The sequence below is a fragment of the Schistosoma mansoni genome, chromosome 3, assembly GCF_000237925.1.
Source record: "Schistosoma mansoni strain Puerto Rico chromosome 3, complete genome".
NCBI classification, from domain to species: domain Eukaryota; kingdom Metazoa; phylum Platyhelminthes; class Trematoda; order Strigeidida; family Schistosomatidae; genus Schistosoma; species Schistosoma mansoni.
The window spans coordinates 22,237,974-22,248,506 of record NC_031497.1 but is presented as its reverse complement, the minus strand read 5'-3'; the positions used below and the strand labels follow the sequence as shown (position 1 = coordinate 22,248,506).

Here is a 10,533-nt window from a genome sequence, read left to right as displayed (position 1 = left end):
CCTTAAAATGCTGTATGTTCCTTGCAACTCCGTTGTCATCATAATCACTTTCTGTTTTCTTCAATTGAATCTACCCAATCATCCTCTAGCATGCATCCCATTTCCATCGGTGCTACATACTACTTATATCTGTTAACTTAAATAGTATACATCACATGCCTAATTTTATCATCTATCCAAATAGAATGCTAATTCGTGTAGGTATATTCGTATATAACACCACAATATGCAGGTGAATTTTGTGTGGCTATTTATTGCCTGTCGATGCCATTCATTCATGATATAACTATTGTCTGAATGCACATCCAATAAATATTCTTTTATTTAAACACTTAATGATAGATGATAGGGCAAGTTTTGTAGCTTATGCAGTTTATTTTACAAATTTTTGACTATTTAATATAGGTGATTCGACTGAAAAACTTATATTACTTCTTTGGACATTATCAATATAAAATATAAGAATAGTGGAGTAATATGTTATCCTTCCAACTATTTAAGTAGCTTATCCTAATGAACGGAAATGTTACAATAATAAATGATTGGACTCTTTTGAAAAATACTAAACATCCATACCTAATCCTAACAGAGCTAATAAGGTCGTGTTTATTAATATATTTCAAACTTAATAACAACATGTAGATAAACACAGGAGGAAATTAGCACTGGCTATGTCCAGTTTATCACAAAAATGGTGACACAAATAATGAAGGATTTTGTTTTGCCCACAGTCTAACTGAAAATCTAGATTCAATAGGCAAAACGCACATTTCAAATAATAAGATGTGTAAAGGATTTCAAATCTCATTCTAGGACTTCTAGTTGTGATTATCGGATTGCTTTAATCTCGCTATTGTTTCATTGTCAGTTATTATCGATTGCTGTCATCATTAACTGATACTATGTTTTGCGGTCGTCCGAGTTCAATACTTCATTATGGAAATCAAGAGTGAGTAAGAAGCTTATATTGGCTGACCTCATTCAAAAATATATTCACGACTTATTCATAAATATGTATCTATCCACCTCAGTAAACTAAGCCGAATTTTCAATCAATAAAGTATATCTGTTTCCTCAGAAAGTTATGCCAAACCTCAACCAAAAGCGCACTCCCATCAACATCTCTCACTTATTACCCGGCCTATATTTGATTAGCTCTACATACAAGCTTTAAGTACATCATATACACTTACTTTCCCTCGCGTTTTACTCTTTTCAAAATTTCCTCACTCATATTTCTATTCAAGCTTCCCCAGTATGAAAAGTCCCTTCAGGTTAGACGTTAAGCAGTACAAGATGAAGTGAATTAAACAGAGATTACAAAAAGGCCAACTGTTTTGAAACAAAACCTCATATACATTGCGGAAAAAAATAATCAAAAGGCTTCCTTTCTTAGGCGTTCTGATTAGCAAAAATACCAAAGAAAACTTACAAATTATTGATTAGGAATCCATACCACACAACATATATTGTACATCATTGTACTGTTTATAATCTTTCACTACACCATGATGTAGTCAACCCCTGGAACTCACAGAGTTCATCACACGAAGAACATATTCATAGCATAATATTGTTATGAAGAATTGAAATACTTTTTATTTTCTCTTCAACTGCTTAGAAATAGACTTTTGTTGACTTGTACTTCTTTTACTGGATTTTCTGAGTAATTCCTAAGCTAATACAGAAACATATCTCTTACTTATTCAAGATCTCACGTATTTTGAGTGGTAGATTCTGGGACACCTAATTTATTTATCACTTCACTTCGAAGAATGAAACTCTTGAATACAGATACAGTCAACATTGTTGAAGTTAGTTGGGTAATCTTCTAAGTAAAACAGCTAATTTATTGAAATGTCTGTAACCTTATAATTCATACATCAGATGAACAAAATCATAGCTGAACGTTTCAATAGTTTCTAAAGTTCTTCAAATCAAACTGTACAATTATAATAGGAAGTGTTACATATTAAAAAGAATACAGAAAAGATGACAATTCATGATATCTGAAATGATGATTAGTATGATGGCCAAAATAAACATAAAGTGAACAAGAGAATTACATTGCAAGACTAGATAAATAAGACGTCATTGAAGTAGGAATCCATTTGGGTTTGTGATGAAGAGTAAACGGTTTTTTCATTATCCTAATTAAAACAATTGTTCAGTAGTAAGAATAAATTTAATCTAATAATATTTCTATAAACTATTTGACTTTCATTTTGATTAAGATATCATTTTGTGGTGACTTTAAGTTTATGAATCATGGTACAAACTAGGAATCCCATAAATTACGCACTTTAACCAAGAAGTACTAGATGAGCACGAACGAATGTATTGTATTTGGAATTTGAAATCAAGCAGTCACCAAGTACAAAAGAATCATTAGTTCATACAAACACCACACATTTATTTCTCGAAAAATCGTGGACTGTTAGAACCGTTGATAAGATCTTGTAAATATTATCCAAACAAAAACAAATAGCTGTCCTATGTAATAAAAGTAGAAACTGAAAAATTGAACTTATCTATTGCGAAAAACGAAATTAAAATAATAACCAAAATAGAATTTCATATTTAATTTCGAACTGAAATTGTTCTTTTTTAAAACCAAGTTGTACCTATTGTCATGTTGGGGAGTTCCAAAGAATTCCTCGGAAAATCTCATAAGAACCCAGAGAAATATGTAGAATATTTTATCCAACCTAAGTTGAATAGAAACTTCTAAGAAACATCTAGGAAGTAAAGAGTCATGTGTTATGTTTCGGGCTGGATATTTACATACACTGGTTCTATATTTAGAATGTTTCCAGAAACTGCCAGGAGCCGAAGGTTGTGTGTAACTTCATACACACCCTCGTGTTTCTGTATATAAAGTAACCTTGAAGTTAAGCGTTCTTTTCGCACTTCGCACCTTTTCTCTTATGTTCAAGATATCATGTAGATTTAGCCTGAGTTTATTAGAAGCGTCTAGAAAGTTGGATCAACCGTTTATTTAGAAAACTTACCAGAGCGCCAATGATTTTCAAAAGTTCATCCCATCCTAATATCTTTTTACTGAAGTATTTACGAAGATAAAAATTTTAACATAACTGAAAACTCACCTTGTATCTGTCTATATTCAGTTACTCTGTGGTGGACCAAGAATATATCAATTCCAAAAATAATGATAAAGTTATTACGTCTAAAAATTAATGTATTAATATTTTAAATATAATCTATACACACAAGAAAAACATACTGGACGTTTCTTAAATTGTCAGGAATTGGAGTGTTTGAGTTCCTTTTGGTCTAGAAATCCACAATTATAAGTAGTTAATAATTCTAATCACAATTGTTATAGTTCGAGATGTATATCCAAATAAAGTATATAATTAGGGATATCACTGTGATCTGTAAACGTAGATAGCATATACATTAGAGTTCTGTTATCATAACAGTGGTAATTGAGAATAAAAAGCATATGTGTAACAGTGTATTTGTGAGCAATAATTAGTGTGTCATGCTATGGGGGATGCAAAGAGAAAACGGAAAACTCTAAGGTCATGCGTCTTTAAACAACTATTTTACAGACACTCATAATAAATGTACCAATTATGAGAATGAATAAAAAAATGCAAATAGTAGCAAAAACTAGTCACAAAATAAGTCTATCCTAACTAGCTCCTTAGCTTGGCCGTCTTACACTAATGGTCATAAATTCCTAATTACCCTCGATAGGTACCACTAATAAATATGTTTCTTATGTTCTAACTGGGTTATAAGCTCACGTTTTCGGTTGCTTTCGCTATACACGCATACATACACTTCTATTCGCGCTACTCTAATAGTAAATGTAACTTCAGACAAGACACGAACTTCACTTTTAATTAATCAGCATTTTCCGTGATAATGATTCGAAATACTAATCAAATTAATTTCTTTCTCAGTAAGATAAGTAACTCAGTGTCATTAAAGCACTGAGTTCAGAACTGGATATTCAGCGTGTAATAATACAAAGGTTCAGTTTATCCATATTTACGAGTAAGGTTTATCTGAAACTGTTTGGAAGCATTTACTGTCTCATAGGTTTGATATCACATCAATGATTACCATGATCGACTGGACTATCTTTGAAAGATATGGGCTTCGACTGGTCCGATTGAGTGCCTATGAAAACAATCTCCTTGAAAATCGCCCCCACCTTCTCAACTTTGAATACTATCCAATCGACTGTACGAGAGTGGAAAAATATCCAATGAATTCTGAAATTAAAAAAAAATTATTAAATTCCAACTTCAATTTAGTAAAGAATTGTATTCTTTTGATAGGATAGATTGATTTTTTTTTTCAATAAACACCTGTATAAAGACGGGTCGCATTAGGTTGCTAATACATACGTATATAATGCTTTTTTAAGCCACTCAGGTCAATCAACTATTTAACCAATCATTCATCAGCATAGTACTATGACAATAGATCGAAATAAAATAGTTGGTTGTGTAAAGTCTACTTTAATGACAACATCAATTTTTTATGATCCTGTCCATTTCTTACTATCATGGTTTTACAAGATGAAGATTACGTAAATTTTCGACCCGGTGGGACACATGTAAAGAAAACAATTGAACCGGAACACGCAGAGAAAGATCAGCAAGAAAATAAAAAGTATGGAAAATGGAATACCGTGAGTTTAATAATAATAATAATAATAATAATAATAATAATAATGAAAACCAATATTCATTCATTTATAGTGATTTTTTACTAATAAATGTATATGATCCCGATTCATATGATATGAGTTTATTTTATTGAAAGAAAGTAACCAAAATAATATGAATTAATTCCCTAACTCACATAAAAACGTGAGCACATTCAAACAACTTTATTGATTGTGAGCAAAGATGGACAGTGGCCAGCAGTGGAATCCAGGACGTGCGTTTCGCCCTATTTGAGACTAGTCAGCTGGATGTACCTGCATCTCAGAGTTGATGTTCACTCTGGGACTCGAACCCAGTACCTTTCGCTTCAAACGCCATCGCGTTATCCACACGGCCACTGAGTCCTGATAGCCACTTGCTTGTGCAATGGGGGGAAGTTTAAATTCACTTAGTATTGTTTGTTTGAATCTTCCCCTTGATTGTTAGGACTGCAACTGGTCAGTCTCTAATTGGCATATGTGCATACTGTGCGTATTGCCTCGATATAGCCTTAATTGATTTATAATAAAATTCTTAATAAACACCACACTATAGAACAATATTTAACCTAATAATTTTTAGCAAATTGTTATAATCTACTGAAAGCTTATAGAATTCCATTATAAAGTCATGAAACAATAATGAGATTTAATCAAATTAGATTGTAGCTAGCAGTGGAGTACTTGACACATGTTTTCTTTGACTTGGGATAAGTCAGCTGAATGTATTTGCACCCACTTACTGATGTTTACATTGAAACCTGAACCCATTATCTATGGCTCCAAGTATCAATTCATTATCCTTTGAGCTACTGAGTTCAAATACAAACCCTTATAAACAACGAATTTTTATTTTAAAATTGATTACTCTTGATGTATCGTGAATACACATATTTCACTACTAATTTTTTCTATCTTTAAGATTGCAGATCAGACATCGTGTTTAGACACCTTTGTCTTAAAAGGCTTCACAAATAAGATATTTTGAAAGTAAACAAACAACGTATTTTGAAATTAAGGTGGCATTTTTTAAGGATTTTATAGTTTCATACTCTAAGAAACAGGCAGAATCATTAAACGTTAAACTTGATTAAAACTAAAACATTGTTGAGAAATAGATATGATCAAAAATTGGTTAGTGTATAGTAAATAAGTCTATCTCCGATTTGTAAAATTGATTAGCCAAGGACTTTACATTTATCATCAAATTAAATGATAAAGCACAATGATTAATGATGGCTAACAATGGGATCCAGGACACACATTTTGTCCCATTTGGGGTTCGTCAGTTGGGAGTATCTGCATCCCAGAGTTGATGTTCACTCCGGGATTCGAACACCAGTACCGTTCGCTTCAAACGCCATCGCATTATCTACTTAACTGCTGAGTCCTGATAGCCACTAGCTGGTGCAATGAAGTTAAAACACAATGATAGTCCATATTCGAAGTTAATTACTGGAAAGAGATTTGTACAAAATTATGAATTTTAATTATTCACTTCCCGATTATCTTACGAAATGCTATTTGAAAAATCACGAAAGCTCGTAGTGTCTTGGAAATTCGAACTCACAAGTTTGAAAACGACTATTCAAAGAAATTTCGATCTGAAACTACTATTGACACAATATAAAAAGCAATCCAGTATTTCTCAGGGCTATTCATCGCCAACATACTTCGAAGACTATGCTATATACTGCATCATCGAAAATGTGCCTAAATGTCACGGAAAGCTGAGTTCCCTGGAGATTATAAAAAATATTATATATATGCTACCTCTAATAAATAATTTGAATCGCGATTTAAATAAATGAATCAGCTTGACTTTCCATTCACTTTCATTGAACAGGTTCGTAAACTTGTGACCAATGCAAGTCAGCATATAAATACTTCACAAATGTTGAGTATATTTCGCTTTAAATGGAATTAAAATTACTGTCATTTTGTTTATTCCAAGGGTTATCTAGCATTTTCTCTGTATTAGCTCAACATCATAAAAGTGTTATTACAGCTGGTGATATACTGCTCGTTATGAGAGCATTAGGCGATGCATTAACAGAAGCTGAATTACAAGATTTGATCTTTGAGTTAGATGTTGATCGTAAGTATTTTCCTTAAAGCTGAAAAGGCATATTACTACAATTACATGCATATTATAGGAGATGGAAAATTAGATTTTTCAGAATTATGCGCTTTTGTTGTTGAACGAATATACAAGAAGAAATTAGATCATGATTTTGAAGAGTTATTTCGATTACTAGATCAAGATGGTGAGTTTTACATTGATTTGTTCGTTTATTTCAACTGTAAAAGATATTTATTGAATTAATAGCATAAGTTTGTTGATTCAGACAGAAATGTTCATATCCCTCGTAAGTATGGTGATAGTGTAGTAAGTGACCTGAGAATAAATGTAGGTGTTGTAATGCTAAAAGAAAAAATTGAATTACTGTGGACAAACTTGGACTTTTCTGGCAGTTATCATGATGAAAGATTGCTTATAATTCAAATAAAATTAAATCTACAAATAGAGCACTAATTTTCGACATTTTTAGTTCAAAATATATGAACTTGATTATAAACATGGCACTAATTAAAATCAAGGGATACTGTACCTGATCACTTCTGTATTATACGTCGAGTTTGAAACTTTGAAATATCCAAAAAATATTTCAGTGTACTGGTTAATAGGTGACTACTTAACAGGGTAGAACCTGTTAGGATAGATGAGAAAGTTATTCAGTCCTGACATTTTCTTCTAAATAATTCTTATCAGTCAATTTTGTTCCAATTGGCTGAATCATTATTTTATTTGATCAGATAATTGTTTTTCAAGTATCATTGATCGGATTGTTGATTTGTACATGTATGAAGTCTGTAAATGATACGTCTTGGAAGTTGAACGCTATATTCAGATCCTAAGCTAGTTCCGTACCCCCGAGCTAGAACTATACACCGACTTGAAGACCAGAGAGAAGACTCGAGTATGAGAGGACACTTTACTACAGGTTCCTTTATGTACAGAAAATATAGGGATTTTATAGTAATTTAAGAGTCCTTGAGTTTTACTGAAAGTTCTAGAATACTGCTAAACATAGTAGCAGTGTATCAATCAGCCAATCAGGATCTCCACATGTGACTTTTAGTAACATAACTTCTAATTAATCGCTGATTGGTTGAAATGCTCCTTGATGACCCCTGAGCTTCTCATGTCGCTTGCGAGAAAAATGCAGGTTCATCCCAACAGTAAACTAAACGAAATTGTAGACTTTATATTGTATTCAACCGTTTGTTACTCTGATCAACTACCTCTATGAGTCAGAAAGTCTGATGTCAATTAAATGTGGGTCTTTCACACAGTGTATTCTTAATTATTCAGAAGTCGAGTTCAACTGATAACCACATTATTATATCAGTTACATCCGTTATAATATTGAAAAAAATACTGAATTTAAATAAAAATACTCATCCGCCTTTCAACAGAACATGATATTTTTTAAGTGTTAAGTAGTTCCTCCAGCTTCCAATGTAGTTTCAACTTAAAGTTGTTAAAAACATTTAGTTCCTTTGATAAATTTAGATAATACAGTGAGAAGATGAGTTTTATTATAACTCTTTAGTAACCTAGTTCAATACATTTTGAATAAACTGAAGACGCATTTATTTGGTTTGTATTCAAAAGAGAACTCCACCTGTAACCCCTTCGGGGGCTACTGCCGGTCCCAAGCCCGGGTAAAGGGGGAGGGTTGGGCATGGGGTTAGCGACCTCATCCCGTAGAAAACCAACTCGCTAAACAACGCTAACCAGAAAAAATAATCCAAACCATTTAAACTCATCCCTCTGAGTTGAAGGGAGAATTATGACATCTCATGATGAAAGCTGAGATTCTTCGGAAGTCACGAGGCCGATACCTCTTCTAACAACCAGAACAACAATTTTTATGGGTACATGGAACGTCCGGACAATGTGGGAGAGCGTAAGAGTCCTCCAAATCGATGCAGAAATGAGGAAATACAACCTGGAGGTGCTTGGGATCAGTGAAACACGTTGGACGCAGGTTGGACAACAACGACTATCTTTAGGGGAGCTTCTGTTATACTCCGTTCATGAAGAAGAAAATGCCCCACATACACAAGGAGTTTCATTGATGCTGTCCAAACAACCACAAAATGCACTTATAGGATGGGAATCTCATGAACCAGGAATCATCAAAGCTTCCTTCAAAACAAAAAAATTAGTTACAGACATGTGATGAGTAAGATAGTAAATGCACACACATAGGCTTACATGAAAACAATCGAAGTTGACAAGCGAATAATTAAAAAAGTCAAAATGTAGCTTGAGGGTAAGTTGGTTTGTCCAGAAGCTAGAATAAGATATATGCGCTCGACATAGGATTAGCCACTACAAGGATAACGCTAGTCTCTTTCACTGGTTTATTTGTAATATAAAAAACAAATTATTTTACTTCAACAATTACTAGACTTACAAACAAGAAAACAGCCCTGTTCTGTTCAATACTTATATGGGTGTACATAAGAACATTATATGAATTGATACTTAAAATATTTTGTTTATCATATGACTAATGTTATCTTAAAAAAAATCTATGAAAAGTTAGTTTGCCAAAATGCATTGTATATTGAAAAAGATAAAGCTTTTAGAGAAAATCTGTTGTAAAACAATTACTAAAATTAAGTTCTAAAGTTAACATTTGTATCTAATCAGAAGGGGGTTTTGTGGAGATTTTAGTAATTTTATATAGTTGAGGTCATGAGTCAATTGAAGCTAGACCGCCATGGAAAACCTGGAAACACTGGACGGCCGTTTCGTCCTATTGTGAGACTCCTCAGCAGTGCGCATTCACGATCCCGCCTCGCGAGATTCGAACCCAGGACCTACCAGTCTCGCGCCAGATCACTTAACCGATGGACTGCTGAGCTGGCATCTAATCTAACTAGTTAAAAATAAAGTACTTTCTCAAATAAGCGTACAATGGAATCTGGTGAATAGATTTATTGCTTAAATCAGTTTATCAAACTCTAGATTAGTAGTAGTTTAGGTATATTTAAATATCAGGTTTCCTTTTCGTAATTTTATTCGTTGTCTTCATATGAGTATAGAGTTCACTAATCAGGTATATGGATTATATATACTTCAAAGTCCAGTGAAAAAAAAGTGGCTGCTCATTGTAAACAAAAACTATTTGAGTTAAAACAAAGAATATAGTTGACGGCTTTATTCATTCACAATCAAACACTTCAAAGATAATAGTCATTTGAATTGATAGAATTTCTTTCTAAATTAATACCATATTAGTGAATTATCAGCTCTTAAGAAATGCTTATCAAAAGTAAATAGATTTCCTCTATACTATTCCAATGTACAGAACATTCTGTATAATATGTAATGTTTTCGTAGGACTACAATTATTCGCCATGTCACAAGTTTGGAGAATAATTCTATCACGTCGGCTGTTCTAAATTCACCCAGATGAACGGTCTACCTGTCAAGATTTCACGATCATTTTAAGCGAATGATTTTCAACGGAAACTGCTAAAGTCTTTCATTTCTCTCAAGAAATTGCTAAGGTGAATGTCATGACAACCATGAGTGTTATAATGTTTCCAAATAATTGTTATGATTAATCATTCTACTCCCCCATTTTGACGATTTTCCATCATATAATAGTTGACTACATCTCTCATCTAGTTTATTGATCAGTTAATGTTAACATTTATGTCACGGATTAAGATAGCTAACCAATCATAAGAAGGGTCATAAGCACAAGGACATGTGACTTAAAAATATGAATGACTCATAACATATAGATACTTCAGATAAAGTTGAC

General features: G+C 32.8%; 1 protein-coding gene and 1 non-coding gene across 2 annotated transcripts; one reads left to right on the top strand and one right to left on the bottom strand.

The window, feature by feature from the left end:
- Positions 1-4,543: 4,543 nt before the first annotated feature.
- Smp_160840 (putative calmodulin) lies at positions 4,544-10,165 on the top strand (the record flags this gene model as incomplete). Its single annotated transcript, XM_018799656.1, has 5 exons — positions 4,544-4,669; positions 6,531-6,585; positions 6,639-6,782; positions 6,841-6,951; positions 10,104-10,165. The coding sequence occupies 5 exons, from the start codon at positions 4,544-4,546 to the stop codon at positions 10,163-10,165; spliced, it is 498 nt and encodes a 165-aa protein (XP_018651423.1).
- On the bottom strand, positions 4,980-5,046 carry Smp_tRNA_01077_Gln_TTG.1.1. The gene has a single exon. It is a non-coding gene (tRNA).
- Positions 10,166-10,533: the final 368 nt, after the last annotated feature.